This window comes from Oncorhynchus mykiss, chromosome 8 (assembly GCF_013265735.2).
Source record: "Oncorhynchus mykiss isolate Arlee chromosome 8, USDA_OmykA_1.1, whole genome shotgun sequence".
NCBI lineage: Eukaryota > Metazoa > Chordata > Actinopteri > Salmoniformes > Salmonidae > Oncorhynchus > Oncorhynchus mykiss.
Window position 1 is genome coordinate 65,269,572 of NC_048572.1, and position 26,572 is coordinate 65,296,143.

Below are 26,572 nucleotides of genomic sequence, written 5' to 3' on the forward strand. Positions count from 1 at the left end.
CTCAAAACTATTTCGATACAATATGTTTCCGTGATGCACGTCATGTGCCTGGGACACAAAACTCGTTGCAATCCTGCTAAATGTGTCCAGCTCTTTTGTTCTCCAAGATTTAGTTCTTCAAAGTTTTTTTTCTCCCCTCAGTTGCCAGGTTCCAGAAGTGTAAAAGCATGCATCATTTTTCACCAGGTCTCGTTTTAATATTCACAAAAGGAAATCTATGAAACAGGCCCTTTAGTTGTTCGCTGGTTTGAACTTCACTGCTGTCCAACTGATCTCTTTTCCTATTCTAAGCATTGCGCAGCAGGGATGCATTTGCAAGACAAATGCAGCTGAGATTCAAGTGGCACAAAACGTTTCGGATAAATTCAGCTTTATGTGAAAACAAAATGGTTACATTTCAAAAGACAAGACGTTCGGGTTTACATTCTGATAATATTTTAATGGAAGAACTTGTATATATTTACAAAAAGTTACCATATATACTTCAAAGATATTCAGGAAAGTAGACTATATAGGTTGAATAAAAGATGGTGCAAGGTGTAAATCAATAATGACAAATGCATATATTATTATAATTGGAAGGGATTGTATAATTTGCAGACAGTGGGTCTATTCAACTTATGCTATAAACAACCAGTTTTTCACATTCTATTCCAAAGAGTTGAATCAAATGGTAAAGCTTGAACTGAGTAGTTCTGTACTAAGTGACCATAAACTTGGGGACTTGTTAAGATGGCTGAGAGCCATGGTGTTGGGAAGGTTTCCAGCCAGCACTTACTCTGATTAACCCTGTATGCTGAAACTCTGCTGGACTCCACCATACCAGCAATTGCTATTTATCCAGCATTTAATGAAAGCAATTACTTTTAAGTCCAACAAAAATTCCCCACTTTGTTGTCTTACAACCAATGCAGAAGCTCTGAAAGAGGCAAACGTCCTGAGTAAGAAACCCTCCTGAGACTTTTAAGGGACATAATATATATGCCAGCAGTTTCTATGACAACATGGTTACCCTACAATCCATAGTGTTTTACTGAATGACCGGCTAGAATGTAAAAGTGTCTTATTAAAGTCACCAAATGATGGACTGTTGAAAATAACAAGAAGTTAATGTATAATCACATAATGTTTATAAAGAGGACTGTGAGACAGTGAAAGAGTCATATTCTAACCATCATCAGTAATAAATGACATCCAATTGAAGGAGAAATTGCTAATTGATTTTAAGCCTGTCGTTTAATGTCATGAGGTTTGGCATGAAAGGGGCAGGCAGCAGCGGACTGTGGGGGTTTGGCTTTTTTTCTGAATGCAGCCTGGGAAAGTGAGATGTGGCTGGCTGGATTAGTGGTGTACCACAGTTTCGCAGGCCCCCCAAGCAAGGTCTGAGCAAGCCTCCCCCACAAAAAAACTGTTAACTTCCTACAATTCTACACATTTTGCCAATGAGGATGAAAGAAAATGTTTCTGTTTTAAAACTGATTTACTGCAACTGTACAAATATTGCATGGGGCAGAGAGAAAAATTAGGCAGACTAATTCTTATCTTTTTTCACTAATTGGTCTTTTGACCAATAGATCAGCTCTGAAAAAGATCTGATGTGAAAAGATCTGATGTGATTGGTCAAAAGACCAATTAGTGGGGAAAAGATCAGAATTGGGCTGCCTATGTAAATGCAGCCTTAGGCTACTGAAATGCATCAGATATGTATGTAACTTTCTAATTTGTTTAATTGTCTGTAAAGCATAAATGTTGGTATAGGTTTGTCATTTTGAAGGGGTGCAGATTGCAGATGTGAGGGATGCTCTTTGCCTGGTATGGGACAGAAGGCAAGGAAGAGGAAGAATTCCACACAGCTCCTCTTCATCTCCTGATTCCATCTGGGATTCTAGAATAAAATAATGTGGCATTAATATATTGGCATCATGGGCTGTAAGTTAAACCGTTAAAACAACTGTCATTGTGATTCTGATATTATCATTGTTCTAAACCTACAGGATGACATGAGAAGGATGTATCATCTTGCAATGAAACTCAATGTGTGCAGTAAAGCATTTTACAAATGTTTCCATTTTTTGGGGTATTATTTCTTATTTCAAAGATAATTGACACTTTTAGTCTGGACTATTGATCCATCCTTGTGGATTGATTCCCACCTTTACAATGTGTATTTTTCTTGTCCGGTTCAACAAATTGTGATTCAAAAGCAGTGGTTTCACCATCCCAAGTAATTTTTTTTAACCAATAACATGAATTTGGGTACTGCCCATGGGAGGGGCGACATGACATCTCCCTGGCCAATTCTAAACAGGTCAGGGACGCTCCATAGACCCCAAGGCAGTGGGAGGGGGAACTTTACTAAACCGTGTAACTGAATCAAACCAGTGGTTACCCCCTTTCAACAGCAGAGGAATGGCCATAACAATACCATTCACATTGCAGCACAGAGGACATGGTCCTTAGGGAGTGACTAGGATACTTTTTATTAACTAGAAAGCCAATGAGGCCCTTGAATAAAGAACATTTAGGTTCTTTCTCTAATCTTTTTGGTTTATTTTCTTGCTTCTAGTTGTAGTAGTTATTCAAATATGAAAATTGTATATAGATAAACAATGTTTTAAGACATGGAAAAGGCAATAAAATGAAAAGGATGCTGAATTGAGAACGGGGCTCTGATGTGCCCTTCTACTGACCTAGAGGTTTCAGGGTGCTTGAACACATCAGAATTCCCATTGTTGAAGTTGATTAATTGAGACTGATAACTTACCATGAACAAAGATTGTAATAGAGTTTAATGCGGTAGGCCTGGGTTTGTAAATGCCTTATTCACATAGCTTTGTACTGAAGCATATGGGGGCCAGACGTATTCACTGACAAAGACGGACAAAATGTATTAGCCGTGTATGTTCTTCTAACAACCCATTATTGAGGATATTTTTGGGGGTAAATTCACTTAGCATTTTAAAACAGCTTGCCATAAAAATATAAAATGTGTACCCTTTTACAATTTTGTTTTAGATACCATTAACTTGTATGTGTTTAGATAAAAAAAGTATTGGAATGTTATACAGATTACAAGCAAACGCTGGGTCCTTATTGCTAATAATGACAAAAGTATGTTTAAAGCAATATGCATAAATATAATATTAATTTATATTAATAAGAACAACTAGAGTTAAGCCTATTTAAAATGTATAAGTGACAGATATGATCAACAATTATACAAACATTTCAAATCACTGCCTAAAGCTTAGCCTGTATTATGAGCAATTTAATATAAGTTCCTTGTTTATTGGAAGCCCACCACCCACTCAGTATGTGAACCTTTTCCACTCAACTGGTCAGCAATCAAAGAGCACGACACAGAGCACGAGCGTGCAATATAGGGCCAAAATCATTCAGACCATCTTGGATTACTGACCCACAGAATACACATAATCTGATGTGTGACAACAGTGTTTGCCAACTCTTACTAAGTGTCAAGACCTGTATGCTGGCTGGTGCCTTATCTCCAATGTTTCAATTATGGACTGTCAATGGTGATCTATGGGCTAAATTCCCATGGTTTAGTCAGGGGCTGGATGCATGATGTAGAGGTCATTGCCCACGGACCAATCGGTCTGAAGACCAGTGGCTTTTCAACTTTGTCACCCTCCACCATGCTGTTTGTCAGCCATGTTGACTCTACGCTATTGCATCAACGGGCCCTTTGGACCTCTCACACAAAGCTAGGTCTGTATCAATGGACACTTGGACAGGGCTAGACCAAGTCATAAAACCTCACAAAACATACAAATAAACTTACCAATATACAAATAAATGACCTGATATAAAATCACTAAAAACATTGAATTAACACAAGCACAACTAACAGTTATACAGCTAATCATAATAAACTATGAATTATAAAATGTATAGCCATGTTTGCTATCGAATTTGAATGGATACATTTAACCAAAAGTTACACATTTGAATAATATCATATCTGTGACATTAAAAAGTGTTCAAGGGAAAGGAGGAAGTAGCTAGTCCTAATGACACAGACATATGTTCTCAGGTTATTGGATTGTTTAGGCTACATATTTCAGCAGGACGACAGAGTAATCTATCAGATTAATTTGTTGGCTTCTGTGCATCAGATAGTTCTGTCTGAGAGAGAGCTTTCATATTGACAGAAGGAATTAAGCCTCCTACTTATCCAGCCTAGTCATGTCTGCTAAGCTCATTAGTGGGGATCCCAATTATCAGAAAGTCAATAGTGCACAAACAGGAAGATTAAAGGGAGTTTAGCCAGGTTGATTCCTGTTTCTGTCACTCCTGATACCACGTTAACAAGGGATCCCAATCCTATACATCTGTAATCCATTTCCAAAGGCAAATGGACATGTATCTATATGAACTCAAAGTAATTTTTCATCAGGCAAGTTACACTGTGTGTTGGGACAGGAAATATAGGTCTTTGCATATAGGTAGTAACTTTGTCTCTTTATTGAAAACAATACACCTTCAGGGATACTGAAATAATCCATTCCTTAATGTCTTTTCTAAAGGTATTTAGGTCATTTCTTATTTGACATGTTGGGGCTGAATCCAAACATTAGAAGCACATACTTGCATCAATGACAATGGAACTTAAGCTTCAAAGTTTGAGTTATGAATGCATGTCTCAGGTTAGGATTTGGTCCTAGTAGTCAGTTAAATGAGTTACCTGAACAATCTGTTCTTCTGCCACTCAACACACTGATGTCCATGATCTCACCGGTTCTGTCCATCTTCTGAAAACCTCCAGTACCTATGTTGGGCTGACACAGAAAACACATTTAGCTAAAGAATCCAACACACAATAAGTTAGAATTCATTTCTGCCTTTTCCTTTTGATACAAACCAGAAGTGTCCCTGCATAGCTGCTCGGCATTTTGAATCCATTGTACACAGGACTTTGGTAAGAACCAGCACTGTCCATCTACAGGAAATAAAATAGACATTCATAATACAAGATATCTTTATAATTGGAGCAGGCTACTGTTTTCAATGGGTTGCATTGATGCTTAGAGTGATAGGTTTGCAGTGTGATCAGTGTATAGCACTGTGCAGCTCACATCCATAGCATTAGAATCTTGACACCAGTGAGCTTTTAGAGAAACATCTTTGGCTTTCATCGTAACTGTCTTTCTAATGATTGACTGCTCATGGTGAACAGCCATGTGTGGAAAAGAGGGGGAAACAAACAAAAAAGCCGGACCCAAACCTATAAATATTCTTAAGCAACATCCAATGAAGGACTAAATGACGGGCTTCATGGGGCTGCACCTGTTCAACTCTGATCTGTGTGCTCTGATGTACCCATTTGAAAAATAAGACTGGGTGTGTGTGTGCATGTGTGGGTGTGTGTGTGTATATTACACAAGTGTTGGTTTCCTCTGGTGATTGAGCCATGGAATTGGCTGACAAAAATCATGCCAAAGCCCATGTAATTGTTTGAATTTTATACTCAGTGAAATGTACTGTATCCCTACTACATGCTCTTTTCAGATCAATGTACTGCCCTTATATTAATACATTTGGATAAAGGTACCTCTTTACATGCACTATCCCTAAAGATCCATCCTAAAATCTCACTATGAATGGTTTGTTCCTCACCATGTAGTTGACTGAGGCATGTTGCAGTGAAGCTGCCTGCCGCTGTAACGTCTGTCGCAAGAACATCTCATCTTTGATGGCATGGAAACTTACAATGGATGTTTGAGAGAAACATTTGCTCAAAAACAACATTTCAATATAATTAAACAAAATGTCAACTGGCTCAAAAAAAACAATTTGAATAAAAGATGCAATTGACATTCTATGATCAATTTGCTATGCGCTAAGTCAAAGTTAAAACACATTCATACATACCTCGCCTTCAGAATCTCAAATTTCTTTTCCCATATTCCGTTACAGCGAAACAACTGCTTTTGGAGTCTTTGGTAAACAACAAAGTAAAATACAGTGTGAGCGAATTAAATCCCATGTTGAGCCAGATGCACGGAGTCTGACATGCACTGAGATTAGCGTGGTAGGTGATCCTACTATAAATTATTGTGTTATAGCAAGGCTGATCTTTAACACTGCAATCAACACTGTAATACTAGTAGATAATGCATTATAACATGTAATTGTCTAACCTATTCATGTCCCTTCTTTCCAACCCAAAATGAGATTAGACAAAGTAGATACATACTTCTCTATATCTTGTTTCTGTAAGGTCTCCATCTTTTTTAGCTCATTAAGTTGTTGGATCAACTCCTCCCCCCCTTCAGCAACCTGAAACTATAGAAATAAACTAGTGAAGATTCAAATAATGTGTTCAGCGGTTGTCTTCTCCTGCTTAGTATAAATCATGTCGTGTATGGATATTGAGGAGAGCAAATCTTACCACAGGTTGTTCTTCTGCTGCTTGAGCTTTTAAGACGGCCTCCTGAGCAAGCACTTCTCTTTTTTGTTTCTCCTTCTCTGCACTCAATTTCTCATTAACTTCCTTTTCCACAGCAAGTTTCTGAAATAAAAACATGGCTATTCAGTTTTGGTAACTCCCATTGTTATCCCTTGAACATCAGTTGTGAAAAAAGGAACAATAGGATTTCCGGAGGCCCTTGTGTGTTTTATCCATTTTCAAACTCAATTTAAAAATGGGGGGCCCCAGAGTCACATAGTACTGTGCGGTCGTTGCCGTTTAAGACGAGGGAGGACGATTATTTTTTCATGAGCATGGCCTTATTTCTATTACAGTATTTTGGATGACTGGAATTCATATTCCACTCACCCAGCTCAATGTAACATTGATAGGTTTAGAGCCAGCGCAAACTGGCTCTAACCAGAATAGAAATTGGAGTGGGAGGCCCCGGTGCACAAGGAAAAGTACATTAGAGTGTCTAGTTTGAGAAACAGACGCCTCACAAGTCCTCAACTGGCAGCTTCATTAAATAGTACCTGCAAAACACCAGTCTCAACGTCAACAGTGAAGAGGCGACTCCAGGATGCTGGCCTTCTAGCCAGAGTTCCTCTGTTCAGCGTCTGTGTTATTTTGCCCATCTTAATCTTTTCTTTTTATTGGCCAGTCTGAGATATGGCTTTTTCTTTGCAACTCTGCCTAGAAGGCCAGCATCCCAGAGTCGCCTCTTCACTGTTGATGTTGAGACTGGTGTTTTGCGGGTACTATTTAATGAAGCTGCCAGTTGAGGACTTGTGAGGAGCCTGTTTCTCAAACTAGACACTCTAATGTACTTTTCCTTGTGCACCGGGGCCTCCCACTCCTCTTTCTATTCTGGTTAGAGCCAGTTTGCGCTGTTCTGTGAAGGTAGTAGTACACAGCATTGTATGAGATCGTCAGTTTCTTGGCAATTTCTCACATGGAATAGCCTTCATTTCTCAGAACAAGTATACACTGACGAGTATCAGAAGAAAGTTCTTTGTTTCTGGACATTTTGAGCCTGTAATCGAACCCACAAATGCTGATGCTCCAGATACTCAACTAGTCTAAAGAAGGCCAGTTTTATTGCTTCTTTAAACCAGAACAACAATTTTCAGCTGTGCTAACATAATTGCAAAAGGGTTTTCTAATGATCGACTAGCATTTTTAAATTATAAACTTGAATTAGCTAACACAACGTGCTATTGGAACACAGGAGTGATGGTTGCTGATAATGGGCCTCTGTACACCTATGTAGATATTCCATTAAAAATCTGCCTTTTCCAGCTACAAAAGTCATTTACAACATTAACAATGTCTACACTGTATTTCTGATCAATTTGATGTTATTTTAAATGGACAAAAATGTGCTTTTCTTTCAAAAACAAGGACAATTATTTCAAAAACAAGGACAATTCTAAGTGAGAGTGAGAGTGAAACCTCATTAGCCAAAGTGAGAGTTTGGCTAATGAGGTTTCTGTCTGAACATTCCGAGAACGTCACTTTCTCCTCTATAGCTGTTGCTATAAACGCATTGTGCTTATTTCATTTTGTATCTCTGATAGTTTTTAGAACACCTATGAAGATATCCAGTGAAAGCAGATATGCAATTTGTTGACACCACAACACAGTACAAACTTGGATACACATTATCATGAATCAATAAAAATGTCTTAAAATCGCTGCTCAGTTTTGCACGTTTACAGAGGGTCATTTTATAGTGAATTGTAGGTGGCGCTCATGTTGTTATATCACCAACATTCCAAGTATACAGGCACTAACATGGCAGCCGTTCTAAAACCTTGCCGAACTCTCTATATATATATATGGCTCTGGGGGGGCCCTATGTTTTGCGTCATCCCACTAACTCAGGTCTAACAATGGTTGCTTTAAACAAACTAGTGGCCGTTATAATCAGAACCTAAGGCAGCATTGTGAATGGCCATGTTAGCTGATTTAGTGCACATGGTCTGGGGCGTGTGAAGGTCAGGTCAAGTCAGGTCACTGCCGGACATCGGCTTTTCTTAAGAAACTGAGAGTCCTCAAAGACCAAATTCTGACTCTCAAGACATATCTGGTTGTCTTTTGTATCAAAAAGGCATCTGTAATATCAATAGCCTAACCCTGCCACTTTGTTCTGTAAGCAGAGGGGTGGGGCTGGGGATATGTATGCTCATAAAAGCGTTAAGTTATATTCCTCAATAATTATTCCTTTAAATGCTCATTAAACAGCAGAAAATGTTAAATATTGTGTCTTTAAGAGTATGTTCCCATAATCTGAAGGACTAACTCAGGTCTCATTATAAAGGCTTGAGACAGAGAGCCAGTTGGTTCCTATGAGGAAATGACTGAATAGGGAAAGACTAAGATTTGCCATGGTGAGTGGTGGGTGTATTATAGCTGTGTTGTTAGTCTAGTTAAGACAAGGATGTCAGGATGGGGTTTCCATTCTTCTCAGTTTGAGAGAAAAAGAAAGGAAGGCCTTCTTGTCACCTTTCAGAAACTCATTGTCTTTAGAAAGGGAGAAAAGGCGTAGGTGTTTATCCGTAACAACAGGATGTAGCCTACAGCCAGCCTCAGCAGCTTGGATAAAGCACCAGGCCATAACAAGAATACCTTACCATATACAGTTGAAGTCGGTAGTTTACATACACCTTAGCCAAATACATTTAAACTCAGTTTTTCTCAATTCCTGACATTTAATCCTAGTAAAGATTCCCTGTCTTAGGTCAGTTAGGATCACCACTTTATTTTAAGAATGTGAAATGTCAGAATAACACTAGAGAGAATGATTTATTTCCGCTTTTAATTCTTTCATCACATTCCCAGTGGGTCAGAAGTTTGCATACACTCAATTAGTATTTGGTAGCATTGCCTTTAAATTGTTTAACTTGGGTCAAACGTCTCAGGTAGCCTTCCACAAGCTTCCCACAATAGGTTGGGTGAATTTTGGCCCATTCCTCCAGACAGAGCTGGTGTAATGGAGTCAGGTTTGTAGGCCTCCTTGCTCGCACATGCTTTTTCAGTTCTGCCCACAAATTTTATATAGGATTGAGGTCAGGGCTTTGTGGTGGCCACTCCAACACCTTGACTTTGTTGTCCTTAAGCCATTTTGCTACAACTTTGGAAGTATGCTTGGGGGTAATTGTCCATTTGGAAGACCCATCTGCGACCAAGCTTTAACTTCCTGACTGATGTCTTGAGATGTTGCTCCAATATATCAACATCATTTTCCTTCCTCATGTTGCTATCTATTTTGTGAAGTGCACCAGTCCCTCCTGCAGCAAAGCACCCCCATGTATCAAGGTTGGGATGGTGTTCTTCGGCTTGCAAGCATCCCCCTTTTTCCTCCAAACATAACGATGGTCATTACGGCCAAACAGTTCTATTTTTGCTTCATCAGACCAGAGGACATTTCTCCAACAAGTATGATCTTTGTCCCCATGTGCAGTTGCAAACCGTAGTCAGAATTTTTTATGGCGGTTTTGGAGCCGTGGCCTCTTCCTTGCTGAGCGGCCTTTCAGGTTATGTCGATATAGGGCTCGTTTTTACTGTGGATATAAATACTTTTGTACTGGTTTCCTCCAGCATCTTCACAAGGTCCTTTGCTGTTGTCCTGGGATTGATTTGCACTTTTCGCACCAAAGTACGTTCATCTCTAGGCGACAGAACGCATCTCCTTCCTGAGCGGTATGACGGCTGCATGGTCCCATTGTGTTTAGACTTGCGTACTATTGTTTGTACAGATGAACGTGGTACCTTCAGGCGTTTGGAAATTGCTCCCAAGGATGAACCAGACTTGTGGAGGTCTACAATTTTTTTTCTGAGGTCTTGGCTGATTTCTTTTGATTTTCCCATGATGTCAAGCAAAGAGGCACTGAGTTTGAAGGTAGGCCTTGAAATACATCCACAAGTACACCTCCAATTGACTCAAATGATGTCAATTAGCCTATCAGAAGCTTCTAAAGCCATGACATCATTTTCTGGAATTTTCCAAACTGTTTAAAGGCACAGTCAATTTAGTGTATGTAAACTTCTGACCAACTGGAATTGTGATACAGTGAATTATAAGTGAAATAATCTGTCTGTAAACAATTGTTGGAAAAATTATTTGTCATGCACAAAATAGATGTCCTAACCGACTTGCCAAAACTATAATTTGTTTACAAGAAATTTGTGGAGTGGTTGAAAAACAAGTTTTAATGATTCCAACCTAAGTGTATGTAAACTTCCGACTTCAACTGTAAATCCATAACATTTTCCAGTTTGATCATCATTGATTTTTCTTTCTTTTATAACCATTTAGGTACTGAGAAAACCTCCCAGCAAAATCGTCTTGTATGACTGTTGGTGCCTAACAGACAACTCAGCTCATTGCACTGAATCCATATAAAATAGCAGGACCCAGAGCAAACTTGTCAACTGGTAGACCATGGCCTGAGTAGGATGAGACAGTACATATTTTCCATAAAAAACTTTACGGATCCATAATGGTCAGGCTCTATGGTCCCTGTATTGTTAAGTCATTGTTTATGAAGTGGACTTTCAACCACTCATTGTGGTGGCCCATTAAATCAGGCTAGCCAATCCACTCCAGCCATCAGCGTGTTGTGTCAGCTGCATGCATCTCACAAACACACACACACACACACACACACACACACACACACACACACACACACACACGAGCTGTCTGGCTCTATGTGATCAGTGTGTTGACAGAATCATACCCATCCTCCCCCCCAGACCAAGGGATGAATAAGCAAAAGTGGGAGTATTATGTAGCTGAAGTGCTTCAGCTTTATTGTTGAGTAAACTGTATAGTCATTATAGTAGGGGGGGGGGGGGGGGGTATCAAAGCTGGGTGTCAAAATGATTTAGAACAATTATAACAAAGTATAGATTTTGTGCTGTCAATAAATCCAGCTGTGGTAATGTGAGTGTAGAAGCAATATGGTGTTATGCTATAATGAGGCTTGCGGACTTTAAAGTTGCAACATTCAGCACTTTTTGTTTTATGTTTCTGAAACTGAAATAAAAAGGCGTTGCCTACACATTCCTTGTGTCGTCTCGAAATAGTGCCACGACAGACACTTACTTCGTTGATGATTTCACTTCGCTGTTGACTTATGTGGAACAGGTTGTATTTTAACCCAACTCCCATGGCTAAAATCAATAGGACAGAGAGAACACGTGCGCACATTATCCCCTCTCTTTGCTTTATGAGCCTAATGTCTGCACTGATGAACTAACTGTCCTTCACCGGAGAGACCCAGACTTCTAAACATCCTGACACTGATAGCAGCACTTGACCGTGGCACGTTTTTACCTGTAGGGAATTTGGAAATATTATGGCGGCTTCCACGACTCGCGAAACGTGTGCAGCCAGGTCATGTCAGTTACTTACCTCACTCTTCCGGAAGTCTTCAATGATTTGTATTTCTTTTTCCAGCTCTTGTTTTAGCGACTTCATCTGTGAAATTAATAAACCAGGTTGTTACAGAGAAAACAATTATATTTTCCTTAAAATACATTTTCTGAATGATAAAACAGTACCAAATGATTTATCGATCTAGGCTTGAGAAATTCATTGAATATCATTCATTAGCAACACATGATTATCATCTGAAGAGATTACGAGAATAAAATGATGACACTGTGGTTTGTTCTTTAAGTACTTTTGCAGATAATTTTTTTTAAACCAAGCCAATGAAAATGATTAAATTTAGTTAAAAAGGACACCGAAGGCCTTGATTCCTTGATAGATGTTTGTTAAATGCTATTGTGTAGAATCAACACCCAGGATATAAGTTTCTTCAGTTGCATTGAATGAAGAGCCCTCTAAAGACACTGTGGGTGGACACGAAGATCATTCAGCACAACAATAATGTGGGTAGAGCAAGACAGGACCCACAGGCAGGATTCTACGCTGTCATTTTTTACAAGGAGCACAGTTGCTCTTAAGTTAAAAAACATCTTAGGAGCACACAAATAAATAAGAGCACAATCAAAACATACTTGAGGTATTAATGATAAGAATTGCCAGCAATGACAAAACACTGGGTTTAGGAGCACCAGAATAATAGATTTGTAAGATTGAGATATAGCCTATATAAGGCCTATATCATGAATCTTAGCTACATCCACTGAAGAAGCGCTTCCTTTTCCTTTCTTTCTGTGCCACCAAGTGTTTGCACACTACTGGTAAAGTTCCCACAAGGATTATGATAACTTTAATCTGTGGTTACCAGGTTCTGTACTTAGTTAGCTAGTTAATGCTGTAGCATACACACCAAATGGTTGCACTGTAGAGCCCTGACAGGGTAAGCTAGATGCCAGACTGCACCTGCCTGTATGATTGACGTATCGCTACCCTGCTTTCATGACTGTCCGCATCACACCCGGCCTAGAATTGGTACAGGGTCCCACAGTATCCCACAGTGAAAAGGTTATGGGACATGGACAAGAATTCCTCCCATGGTGCCCTTCCATATACTGTGTGCGACATTTTTGCATGAGCAATACACGGGTCAGGATGACATATTATTACATGCGAGTTCCAAACACTAACTCTTGATTGCTTCAGTTGCATCCCATGACTCCCACAGTTTAAACTTTAGTTGACTAAACTTAAATAATCATCTCCTTATCAAACAGTTAAAAAGGTAATTGTGCTGCAGATTATGAGTTTTACGGTTGCTTTTGCACAGATCTGTGCTCTTTTGCGTGATGAAAATGTCACCTTATAGCTCCATATACATTTCTGTTAAAATAAAATTATGTTCTCACAAGTACAGATGTTTTGTATAATTTATCCTTGATGCAAGCCAATGTACTGTTGGTGTTCTATGTGATTGTGACATTCAGGGATGAGAGAGTGAGTCTTGAAGGGTAGCTGAAGCTTACACCCAGCTGGGCTTTCAGCGGCTAGGCTTTGGCCTCCCATTGGAAGTCTCTCCCTTGGGGCCCTACAGCTATGGAAGAAGCAAATGTTCTGCTTCATTGATCAAAGTCAGCAAAATAATGTGAAAAACGTCCTCTTTTTTTTCATTTTACATTTTTATGCATAAACACTATAGTAGCACTTAACATTGAGTTTGTCAGTCACAGGAAGGGTACAAAAGGCCCGGTAACAAAGACATTTGAAAAGAGGGGGATTTGAATTGTTACACTAAATATGTATAATCCTTTTGACTGATGATTGAAATTACATTAAGGACATCTTTATTACAAGTCTTTAACTAAAGCTGCTCCTTAGAAGGAGTTTGGATACACACCATCTGCTCCACACATCATTAACCTCTACTCATCCCTGGCTGTTTGGTGTTTATTGAAGTGAAGAGAACAGGGTCTATCAACGAGCCACACTTTTGATCTCTAACCAATCTTTTTTTGTTGCTGTATTTCTAATGGTGATCATCAATTAGTGTTGTTTTGATTATGATGAAGCCCAGTATCTAATTTCAGATTCCTTTTACTAAGTGCTTTCTCTGATGTTCACTTTTATTTGAACCATTGCACCTACAGGTCCCAAAATGACCTAGGTTATTACTGGATACTAATAATGCATCCTTCAGGTGGACAATTGTTTTGTATGTCCAAAGAAAACTATGATTAGAGGGAGGAGAAGGCCTGTAGTATATCTCAAGTATTCAGTGACAAATTAACAAATAATTTATACCTTATACAATTAATATTTTATTTTTATCAGTGCGCAATTAATTACAATAATCAATGCGGTGAGACTTCATTTTAATCTAATTAAAGTAAGTATCCTAGCAACCCTATGGGGTCAGGGCAAGGCATTCAATAAAGTGTGTTAGAAGTGACCAAATTGAGTGCTAGAGTAGCACGGGAAGTGTTAGCTTTTAGATTCTACCACTGATTAGTATCTTTAAAGTGAAAAGAGAAGGGGCTGAGAAAAACAATTATGACTGGTATATTTGCTTTATCAACAATCCACATCACCCATTTCTGTGGGCAATGATTGCTACCTTTTGTAAATGAAAATGCCAAGGGTGTAGTTGTTTTGTAAGAATGTACTTTTCTACATTGACCAAATCAATACGACACCTGGTAAGCCCTTTAAATAACCAAGAAATATATACTGTAGGGTAGAGCTGTTCAAAAGAGTTGACATGCATGAATAGTAGAACTTGCACAATTTCTATCATTTCAAGCACAATTCAGTAAAATGATCTGGCAGAATTCCATTTTTCACACCACATATGACTGTTAAACAGATCATCTACCTTTTCAGTATCAATAAAGAATTATAAATAATCCTAACCCAACACATTAAAGTATGGCCTTCAAGGTCCATTCGCCAAATGTTATGCCAATGGAACCACACTACTGTGTCAAATATTAACCTTTGTTTTGTCAGTGAAAGCTTGATAATACCTCATAAAACCATTTAGATTGTCTTCCTCCACTTACCAGTTGCTTTACAGTAAGAGAGACGCTGCAATGTGTCGGCATCCTTCCATTTTGATGACAAAACTAACATTTACCTGCACTGAAATCTATCAGGGCTCTTGTCTTACCTGGCATATGCTAGCAAGGCTTTTTTCCCACTCTATATGAGTGGACTGCAAACACTGCCAGGAAGATTGCCTCTTAGGCCATGTAATGTGGATAGAACAGCAGTTCAGCATGGGCAGGGTTGAGGGTAGAGAACTTTGAGACATGTTTTGTAAACATAGTTTTCTCACCAGCCAAATTCAACATTGACTCACTTGGAGGTCGTAAAGACTGGTGACAAGGGAAAGGATGCTTACCTTGTTTCTGGCGGTGTCCTTCTCAATGCTGAGTTGTACTTTCAGATGATCATAGTCACTGGTCATCTAGAATTAAAATGGGGGGAGGGAGGGTCACCGTAAGCATTTCTCCTAATTCGCTCCACTTTATACAAAACAATGCATGGTAATCCTTTTTGCTTTACATGTACATAAATGGTTTTCTTTATGCATAGTTGCAAAATAACCATTGTTGCATGTACCTTTTGCAGGGCTTTTTTCTCGTCCTCTAACTTTGCTTTCACATCGTTTAGATTATGTGCTGAAAAAAAGTAAAAAGAGCACTTTGGTTATCTGAGATGGATAGCAAGAGACAGGAAACACTCCCACTTTTGTCTGGTTTCAGGCTATCAGAGGAATAGGGTGGAAGGGGAGGGTAGGCCTAAGAGACAGGGTTGTTGGAGTTTGAGAGAGTAGTGTGACATGACGTCCATCCACGTCCCATTGAGTTACGGCGGTGGCCTGAGAAGGTACACTTGAATCCAGTGTGGCCTGGGTCCTGACAGGGTTCTGACCTGGCATTCCACCCTTGATGAGCTTGGCCTGCCACCAACTGTTCCTCTGGTGACCTAAAACACTAAGTTCAAGGACCAAGTTTGGGTTTGCAAACTTTGCACCCAACTTCTTCAGATAAAGCTCTTGTAGTTAGTCACAGCACATACAAAATACTTACTTGATTTGAATGAACAACATATAAAAGAGGAAATGCTCTTTGGCCAGACACCACACACCACATTTTAAGAATATGGTTAAGGTCATATTAATGAGATGTGCCCTCTTCAAAACCCCATCCGATATGAAATGTAACATGTAGCAGTCAACGGAGGCCTTGGCGCTATCACATTTTATCAGGTGAGATATGTTTGTGCTTCGTTTGTATCTATACATCCGGGGGAACATATTCAGATGGTTACCTAAGTTACATAAGCAATTAATGAACATCAAACATTTAGAGAGATAAAACGCTGATCCTTGAAAATACACCTGTGCACTGTTTACTTTCTCTTGAAGGACTCCCACACTGTGGACTGGATGGCCAAACATTACAATCTGACCAATGGCTGCCAAACTGTGAGTTATTAGCTCATGTTTCCAGACAATATCTGCTGCAGGGGGCACATGATTAGCCTAGTTGAAACGGCAATTGATGTAGGAAGTTTGCATACGGGGTTAAAAAGTAAAGATTTATCAATTAGACTAAACAGTTTAACATAGTTATTGAGTCACAGAATGACATCAATATGGATTTTATGGTCCAGATACTATGACTTAACATCTTAAATCCTATAACATTTCAATAAGCAGATCTTAAAAAACTGCAGGGAATAGGATTTGTTACAAAAATGAAAAGAATCCCCACAATACCTAGATCTTCCAACTGCTGCTCTTTAGCCTCCAAGGAATTGCGGACCTGGTCCATGACAATGTGCATGGAGTCAATGTCGTCTTGTAGCTTTTGATTCTCTTGTCTCAGCCATTCTTTATCCGGGTCATCCACAGCCTCACAGCTAATCTGAAGAAAAAAAATGACAACTCCTTTTTAACCTTTTTTCTTTAATCCGCAAAACAAAAGGCACACAGCTCAAGCAGCGTGGCAAGTATGAGTCCTTTTCAGAAACAAAGCAATCGTACAACTTTCTGCCTCCTTCGATTTCCCCCTGAATAATAAAAAGCCGAGACACACAAAAAATAACTCCGGCCATGAGTTTTTTTTCACCCCTCTTTGCCCGGAAGAAAGAAGGCAGTACATTATATACAAAGACCATAATTCATGGGGACATTTTTATTGACAGGGATAATACATATCATACTGTTTGCGTGCCCCTGTCATTCAGGTCAATTTATTCTGGAAGTCCAAAGCGGCAGCTGGGCCTTTCCACCCACGGTTTGGGCCCTGGTCTCTAACAACCGCTGCCTGTAACTAGGCAGGGCTGAGGGGGGAGACTGGGGGAGTACGGTTGGGCAACACCAGGGGGTTTGAAGAGTGCACAGCTTCCAGGGGGGGGCTTGTTGCCTTTGTGTCTTCCCTCAGTGGCAGCGCTGCCAGTGTCACCAGGATCACATCACATGTCAGAGCAGTGAAGTTTGCAGACTGGGAGCCGCATGGAGCCCATCAGGTTCCTGTGATATCCACGCAGTTGGCCCTCTCCACTTTGTGCTGCAGCCACCATTCATGCCCTGGACATTAACAGGGCTTTTGCATGCCTGTCACACTTAGGACTGTGCAGTGTGCAGGCGTTCAAAGGCTTTCAAAGCTTCAAGGTCCCCCCCACCCTGCTTTTCCCTTGTTTTGTTTCCTCCTCTTGTTTTATAATGAAAGAAGACAGTACTTTTGTGAGCAGGGGTCATATTTGAGTAAAGAAATCTAACTTTTTAAAATAATATGAATGCCTTTTTGTTTCAGTTGGAATGATGCCAAAACTGTGTGAATTCAATAGATTTTTGTAAGAGAGCCACCCAATACATCCAGGTTTGCCAAAAGACACATTTGAATTAAAAAGGAAACACACCATGCTTCATAAGCTTGACATTATCAGGAACTGTATGCTCTCTATGGACTAAATGCTGTATCAGCGTTAATCAAATAATTAAAAAACTATTTAGAGGGATTATAAGGTTAGGAGTGCTTGCGTTGCGTGTGACACTGCAGTTTTGACGCCGCGTTAGGCTAAGCTACATGTCATGCCACAGAGGATTACCCAGTTGGTCCTCTCTGTAATCAGCCTGGGCACCGTTCCATCTACCTTGGCACAGCCCCGACCCGATCGGCATCAACAAATGATCACCTCTTCATGCACCACCAAACACCATCCATCCCCTCATCTCTCTCCCCATCCAAGATAAAGTTAACTAACTATGAGTGACAGCAATAAACACAAGTTTTTCTTGTTTTATGGGGGTTCCCTCTGTCTCTGGTTCTCTCTACACAGCTGTATCTAAAACCCAAAACACTGCATGGCTGACTGGGACTGTTTCCACTGCGATTGAAGAAGAAACGCTGCTTCCTTTACCTCTGGCTCCACCATCTGCCATAGAGTGGTAACTACGAGTGATTAGCCATGCGGTTCTCCCATGGCCGTGACCACTCTCATTAGCACAAAGAACAAAGGAGCAATTCTCCAGAGCTGCAGTCATCTGTTTCACTTTGAGAGGCTGGTTTTGTGTGACTACTCTCCCTGCCATCTGCCTACAGTAGAGTCCCACTTGTGTTGGACAAAACTAAAATACTGAGGGGCGAGAGAGGAATCGAGAGATAGAGTGAGGGGCTGCCCGGCCTCATTAAAACAAGGCAATTAGGGGAATACACCTCACCTTGTAACACTAAATACCTAATTAATGTTGATTTCTGGGGGGGTGTCACTCACCACATAAAAGGTATGACTGATGAGAAATGAATACCTTTTGGTCAAACAAAAGGTGTGTATATCACCACCCCTCCCTTGAATGCATTTTTATCTAACCATGATTAACTACAATCGTATTGTTCACCACTGGCAGCTCTAGCAGAACCTTTGAATATTCTTAATTCTTTAACTTCTTAATTTGGAATATAATTAGGATAAAGACAAAATACAATGTGACTCACATCACTAGAGTAAGTGGGCAAAGTGAAGAACACACTGATCCCAACCTACCTTTGTGAAGACTCTCTCCTCATATTCCCTCAGCTGTTCACTCATACACGTGATCTTCAAGTTCTTCTCTTGGATCTCATTCATCAGATCTTTCAGCCTCCCTGTCTCACTAGCAACAGCAGCTACATTTTCTCCTTTTTTAAGGTAGTAATTCTGAAATAAAACAACACAGTCAAATCAAATGTTATTGTTCGCATACACATGTTTAGCAGATGTTATAGTGGGTGTAGCGAAATGCTTGAAATACACAGTCAATATATTTTGAAAGCATTATAAAAACTTGGTGATAGAGACATGCACACATGCAATGCTCTTTAGTATTTGGGATACAATAAGAGTTATGACAATATACAGTGAAACGTGTCATTGTTGTAACACACTAGGCTTAAGGTGTCCATACCTTGTAGCTGCCTCTGATCACATGGATTGCATCATTGAATTGTTGTTGATAACTTCTCCGTATAACTTTTACTTTCTGTATGAAACAATGTTTAGTTTAGTTTATAAGCATAATGCAATTTGACTGAGAACATGGTAATTATTTATGTTCAAAATAAATTGTACAAATTCAATATCTGTCACCTCCTTATGATGATTCTCCAAACTCTTCACTTTGTCATTCATGCTGGTATACAAGGACTCTGCCTCTTGCTGAAGTTTGGACTCATAGTGTGCCTGTATGAACTTTATTTTCAAAAAAATGTCTTTTTTCAGGGTATCCATATTCTAACAAACAAAGGGGGAGATTAGTCAACATTTCTTTATGTAGGCATGTTGAGCCAAAGCACATTCCAGCACAATTCATCAACTGAAATGCATACTGTAAGCTAGATGTTGTTTAGTCTACATCGTACAAATATATTGAATAGGCCTCCCCAATGAATTTAATGTTCTTATGTATTATAGCCTTTAATTTGACAAATACACAAGGTGCAAACACATCAAGACTGTGCTCTTTTAAAGCACAAGGGACATAAGTATAACTCAGCAGCTAGCATAATCAGCTTGAATCAGTAGGAAGTAGCTACTGTACTCTGTTTTGGTTCCTTCTTTGTTGAATTGGTATCACTTTCAATCTTTGGAGGATGAATACTCCACAAATCTACTAGCCTGCCAATCAATTTGTTTAACTCTGCAGGCAAGGGCAGTCATTGCTGCGCCCTTGCTAACATTTTCTTCCCCAGAACAAAGCCTCCATATGCCCTCTCAGCAGGGGACTGGGGAGATATAAGAGCCATGCATTTAGGCCTAAAGTTATAGGAATTTTGAGATGAAAGGGGATGCAGAGTGAATTGAAACACTGAGCAAATCTAGAGGAATGCACAAGTCACTGTCACTCAGGCGTGGCGTTTCACTTTCTATGTTGCTCTTCTGATTGCAGTGTTTTTTTGTAAGTAGCCAAATCAAAAAGGATAATACTAATAATTGGAGTTGTTTGAAAATATAAACTTTTCGATTGTATAAAGTGCATCTTTATTTTGTAATAAACATGTGCATTTATTGTATGGAGAAACAAAGTTATTATATAAGCAAGCAATGTACAAACTAAAGTAACCTACCTTTATAAGTTCAGCAGTGTGGTCAGATAGTAACTTGACAGTGGGTAATTCTGAGACATCGGTTTGGACAGAAGCATCTGGACCAAAGAATCCCACCCTCAATTGATTCCCCAGTGAAAACCTCCACATTAGGCGCCGCAGCAGACAAACAGGTAAATTAGACAGACAAAAAAAACAAACAGAGGAGAAAACAATGTCAATCATTATTAAAAAATATATATTTAGAAAAATGTAACAGGTGCTTGCCCAATATGATAACCAAGATAGCTAACGTTACCAATATTGAGAGTCGAGAGATAGCTGGGTACCGTTAGAATGTGCATGTGACAGAAAAAAGTTACAGCTAGCTAGCTTGTTTGGCTAACGTTAGCTAATTAGCTATCTACTTACTTGCGAATTTCCTCTATTTCTTTAGAAAATAGCTCCTCTTCGTCCTCATTCATACACATCTTTTTTTGTTTACACACGAGGTTCATGACCGTGAATGTCAGACAGATTTTGTGTTTCAAAATCACTTGCTTGCTAGCTAGTTGATTTGCTAGCTTGTCTTTGCCACTCCAGAGTATGGTGTTGCTATAGCTACTTGGACAACTGGGAAACTAGCTCTCATCAGGAGCAGGTATGATTTTCTACTTGTTTCTATCTTATTTACTTTAAATGGTCATTGAGCTAGTTATTTGAATGGTAGACGTGTCAAATCTCTCCAGCCACGATTATCGAACAATTCTTATTTTCATTTTTTTACATCACATTGTAACTAGCTAGCTGGCTTGCAACACTGACGCGCGCACTGTCATGAAGGGTCGCTACTAGTTACCACAAACACAAAGTCATAAACCCCGCCTATTTCTACAATTTATCTTCTTAAAATGTGATTTTAAACCTTACTTAACCGTAACCCTAACCTTAACCACACTACTAACTTTACGCCTAACCTTAAATTTAGACCAGAAAGTACATTTGAGTTTTCATTCATTTTTAGCATATTGAGCCAATTTGGACTTTGTGGCTATGGTAACTAGTGTAAACCGCCACCGCAAGTGCTTGTTCAGTCTAGGCTGCAGGTTATGGTTGACCCTCATTTAATTAAGAGGTTTTGGGCACCAGAGGGACCCCAATGAAATATGTTTTTTTTCTTCTTCGTAACAACCAACTGATGTTAACAACTTAATCAAAATATGAATCTTTGAAACTGCAACTTTCAGATGATGACACTTGTTTTTGTGCAAATGTATGATGAGTGCATTCGTTGATTCAGATTACTATTTGATCTATAATTTCCAAATGTGTAACATTCTGTTCCTGTGAACATAACAATTTGTATCCAGACAGGCTTCACTGTTACCACTCTTGTGAATTTCAGTTCATCATATTTTTGTTGGTTATTGAAATTGAGCCAAATAGGGCCAATTAAATTGTACACATTTTAAAATTGAATGGATCTGAGATTAGTGAAAAACTCTAATCACAAAATTAATTGTTTTCACACAATATAAAAACATTAAAATAGTTGTCCTAGTCTGTCTAAATAGCATAATCTCTTAGAGTCTGATTGAGCAACATAATCCCTAAATCTGAAATCTATTCCCCTGGTAAAGCCCCATCCATAGTCACAGAGGCAGCAGACTAGGTATGTCTCCTCCCCTCCCCCTTTCACACAGCGTTGCTTACAGTACATCTGAGTCTGCCCTGAGGGCCAGGCAGTATGGCGCTTTAATTAATCAAAAACAGTTTAGTCCAATGAATAGGAGGTGATGGTATTATTATTTGTTTGTCTGTTTTTACTAGTGAATATAATCCTATTTTCTGGAATGTGAAGTCTTTGTTTGAGATATTCTGTTTTAAGATTCAGTGCCTCACAGCTGTGTGGTTTTGGGATGGAATCACACTGAAGATCAATACCACACACGTCAATAGGGATATAGCCTAACCGCCGTGGAGACTCAGGGGAGGGATGTGTGTGTGTGGAGGGGGGTTGACCACCACTGAAGCAATTGTCTCAAACATCTTATTTAGCAACACCTCACAACATACATAGAGATTCTATTATGTATTCATGGTTGTTCACATACAGTATTTGTAAGTTTAACTAACTTGAACAGAATTAAAATCTATTGTTATTTTTTTTCCAAACTGTTGGTTTTGAGGGGAAACTTGTCAGAGTCCATATTTTTCCTGACCATACTGGGTGAGAACAATAGGCCATCTGCAGCTCAGAACAATGTCAAATTTTTAAGGAAGAACAACACAGGGGTCTCCATTCAGTAACACTGGTTAACGACTACTACAGGAAATATAAGTGTGTCTTATTAAAAAAATAAATGTCCCCATGCATTGGAGATTAAAACATTTATCCTTTATTCAACCAATACTTTTGTTTTGAACAAAGGATGAATTTTGGGACACATTTGCTAATGTTAGAAAATAATGGATTCAAAAAAGATGATCTAATCTTCACAAGTTAGATTGTGCATGCATGATAGCTCTATCAAATGCATATTGGAAAGCAGACTTCACCCCATCAGCTCCAGTGATGCTGGTGATTTCTATTGATGAAGCACATAGGTTACCCATAGTGCATTAATGGGCTGTCCAAGTAATTTGATTTGCTAATTGTGATGGCGTAGTGCACCAGTGTAACAGGGCTGGAGTTGAAGGGCCCTTGTGAAGTGGTTGGTAAGTGTTTCTTCAATAGAGAAAACATAAGACATTGTGAACCCTATGACACGAATTTATATATTTTTTTTCTGATGTAATTCAGAGGCATGTAAGAAAAGCATGTTCAATGCATTTGAAACACTTTAATTGTGATTGACAGTTTAAAGACGTCAAGATTTTGTTTTTCCCTTTGCATAGGACCTTACTGTTGCAATGCTATGAGTTGACTTTGTTTATGTGTTAAAGTCAGCATTCATTATAAACTCAGCAAAAAAAGAACTGTCTTCTCACTTTCAACTGCGTTTATTTTCAGCAAACTTAACATGCGTAAATATTTGTATGAACATAACAAGATTCAACAACTGAGACATAAACTGAACAAGTTCCACATGCATGTGACTAACAGAAATTGAATAATGTGTCCCTGAACAAAGGGGGGGGGGGGGGGTCAAAATCAAAAGTAACAGTCAGTATCTGGTGTGGCCACCAGCTGCATTAAGTACTGCAGTGCATCTCCTCCTCATGGATTGCACCAGATTTGCCAGTTCTTGCTGTAAGATGTTACCCCATTCTTCCACCAAGGCACCTGCAAGTTCCCTGACATTTCTGGGGGGAATGGCCCTAGCCCTCACCCTCCGATCCAACAGGTCCCAGACGTGCTCAATGGGATTGAGATCCGGGCTCTTTGCTGGCCACGGCAGAACACTGACATTCCTGTTTTGCAGGAAATCACGCACAGAACGAGCAGTATGGCTGGTGGCATTGTCATGCTAGAGGGTCATGTCAGGATGAGCCTGCAGGAAGAGTACCACATGAGGGAAGAAAATGTCTTCCCTATAATGCACAGCGTTGAGATTGCCTGCAATGACAACAAGCTCAGTCCGATGATGCTGTGACACACCGCCCCAGACCATGACGCACCCTCCACCTCCAAATCAATCCCGCTCCAGAGTAAAGGCCTGGGTGTAACGCTCATTCCTTCGACGATAAACGCGAATCCGACAATCAGACAAAACTGCGACTCGTCAGTGAAGAGCACTTTTTTGCCAGGCCTGTCTGGTCCAGCAACGTTGGGTTTGTGCCCATAGGCGACGTTGTTGCCGGTGATGTCTGGTGAGGACCTGCCTACAAGCCCTAAGTCCAGCCTCTCTCAGCCTATTGGGGACAGTCTGAGCACTGATGGAGGGATTGTGCGTTCCTGTTGTAACTCGGGCAGTTGTTGTTGCCATCCTGTACCTGTCCCGCAGGTGTGATGTTCGGATGTACCGATCCTGTGCAGGTGTTGTTACACGTGGTCTGCCACTGCGAGGATGATCAGCTGTCCTTCCTTTCTCCTTGTAGCGCTGTCTTAGGTGTCTCACAGTACGGACATTGCAATTTATTGCCCTGGCCTACACTTGCAGTCCTCATGCCTCCTTGCAGCATGCCTTAAGCACGTTCACGCAGATGAGCAGGGACCCTGTGCATCTTTCTTTTGGAGTTTTTCAGTCAGTAGAAAGGCCTCTTTAGTGTCCTAAGTTTTCATAACTGTGACCTTAATTGCCTACCGTCTGTAAGCTGTTATTGTCTTAACTTAACAACCGTTCCACAGGTGCATGTTCATTAACTGTTTATGGTTCATTGAACAAGCATGGGAAACCGTGTTTAAACCCTTTACAATGAAGATCTGTGAAGTTATTTAGATTTTTACGTTTTATCTTTGAAAGACAGGGTCCTGAAAAAGGGAATGTTTATTTTTTTGCTGAGTTTAGATGTTGTGTCAGAAACATAATATTTTCGAAACAAATTAAACAACATTGTCGGTAGGCTAGTCCGGTCTTTCTGTTCTGTTGTGATTTACAGTTCCATTTTCATAGAATTTAATGGTTCGGCCTATGAATGACTGATATTTTGTCCTCTCCTCCAAGCTTCCGTCCTTTTCTCCTCCACCAAAAACTGTTAAGCTTTAGGAGAGTGTGTAGGAGAGTGTCAATTTGTGTATGCTACTGCGGTAGAGTTTTGAAATCCACCACACACACTTTGAAACAGCTGTTGTTTTTCTCAGATGAGAAAAGAATACACACATTTAAAAACAATACGCTACTTATGCTTTTATCTATAAAATGTATAGCACAACTATCTACATTTCTTTTTACACATGTATTTTGGGTTTCCCCCTCTGTGATTTAATTTTCTTGATGATACACTAGTGATTTTTGTATTCTTTTTTTTGTTGTATTATTATTAATTCTTATTTACAGTGACAGCCTACCCTGGCGAAACCCAGACGATGCTAGGCCAATTGTGCGCAATCACAGCTGGTTGTGATACAGCCTGGAATTGAAGCAGGGTGTCTGTAGTGATGCCTCTTAGCACTGAGATGCAGTGCCTTAAACCACTGTGCCACTCGGGAGCCCGCTGGAGAGTTAAAGGAGAGTTTCATTTCATACAAGCACATTAGTATCCACGTTTTCTCTGCACATCTGATTACCTTTGACCTATTTCAAGAGGAGGCGAGGAGAGGATAGAATTCCAATTTAGATTCTCCCTTTGTAACAGTGATTTCACGGTGCAGAGTTTTAGAATACATGTTGCCCTTTAGTGGTGATAGGATAGTACCTCATTGAGGAATTAAATCTTGCAGCAATAAACTGCACATTTATCACATTTGTCGTTTAAGGAAAGGCTGCATGAGTCAATCTGTTGATGCGAATTGTGGTAAAGTTAAATATGTAATCTGTAGGCTTAAGTAACACATTTGGGCGGCAGTGTAGCCTAGTGGTTAGAGTGGTGGACTAGTAACCAAAAGGTTACAAGTTCAAATCCCAGAGCTGACAAGGTACAAATCTGTCGTTCTGCCCCTGAACAAGGCAGTTAACCCACTGTTCCTAGGCCGTCATTGAAAATAAGAATTTGTTCTTAACTGACTAAATAAAGATAAACATTTTTAAAAAATGTAACCACAACAGCTTGCATGGCATTTGTTAAGCAGTACCCCAGTATTTGATATTATTAATTCTCTGTTCTATTCAAGTCAGCAAAGCTGTTGTTTTTTAATCAACAGAGTTGGGCACTCAGCCAATCATCCAACAGCGCTGTTGTAAACGTTTTAATTTCCAAGCATGTTAGCAGTATTGAATCATAAAACAGAAAATGTAAAATGATCAACATCCATATTTTCCATTTATTACTGTGTGATTTAATCAGAATCAAGTGCCATCTGCTTTGAGACAAAAAATCTGAAACATCCAAAATATCACCTCACATGGCTGCAGCCTATAAAATAGACTAGAAAGTAAAACATTGACATCATAGCTCAAGTGGGGAAAGCCAGGGCATGATGAAATCACTAAATACCCCAGGCACAAAGTAGATTAAGCCTAGCAGCTCATGACCCAATCATTCAGAGGCAGACAGAGCCCACAGCAGGCGATGTGTTAAGGGGACAGAGTCAGCAAATTAACCCCATGGGATCACAACATGGTCCACACACAGAGG

The 26,572-nt window shown here is 39.7% G+C and overlaps 1 protein-coding gene across 3 annotated transcripts; it reads right to left on the minus strand.

Annotated features, from left to right (window-relative positions):
* Positions 1-424: 424 nt before the first annotated feature.
* Positions 425-21,239, minus strand: c8h10orf67 (chromosome 8 C10orf67 homolog). Of its 3 annotated transcripts, none has more exons than XM_021613331.2 (16): positions 20,828-21,239; positions 20,438-20,558; positions 19,461-19,562; positions 19,279-19,353; positions 18,879-19,031; positions 16,609-16,756; positions 15,447-15,505; positions 15,226-15,291; positions 11,853-11,918; positions 6,413-6,532; positions 6,218-6,306; positions 5,893-5,958; positions 5,638-5,725; positions 4,883-4,960; positions 4,706-4,799; positions 425-1,885 (listed from the first exon to the last, which is right to left on the minus strand). In XM_021613331.2, exons 1-16 carry the CDS (start codon positions 20,911-20,913, stop codon positions 1,764-1,766), a joined length of 1,533 nt encoding a protein of 510 aa, XP_021469006.1. In that variant the 5' UTR covers positions 20,914-21,239; the 3' UTR covers positions 425-1,763. The 3 variants fall into 3 exon arrangements, with proteins under 3 accessions (XP_021469006.1, XP_021469005.1, XP_036841879.1); XM_021613330.2 differs by having other exon boundaries at positions 19,461-19,604; XM_036985984.1 differs by lacking the exon at positions 20,828-21,239 and adding an exon at positions 20,715-20,804 and having other exon boundaries at positions 19,461-19,604.
* Positions 21,240-26,572: the final 5,333 nt, after the last annotated feature.

What these genes read in the sequence shown, in the direction of transcription:
- c8h10orf67 (XM_021613330.2), bottom strand. Translation starts at nt 20,913, where the DNA reads ATGAACCTCGTGTGTAAACAAAAAAAGATGTGTATGAATGAGGACGAA. An exon ending in GAAATAGAGGAAATTCGCAA is followed by an intron (nt 20,559 to 20,827) that starts GTAAGTAGATAG and finishes CCTAATGTGGAG; the next exon opens with GTTTTCACTGGGGAATCAAT. An exon ending in AAGACTTCCGGAAGAGTGAG is followed by an intron (nt 6,533 to 11,852) that starts GTAAGTAACTGA and finishes TTTTTATTTCAG; the next exon opens with AAACTTGCTGTGGAAAAGGA.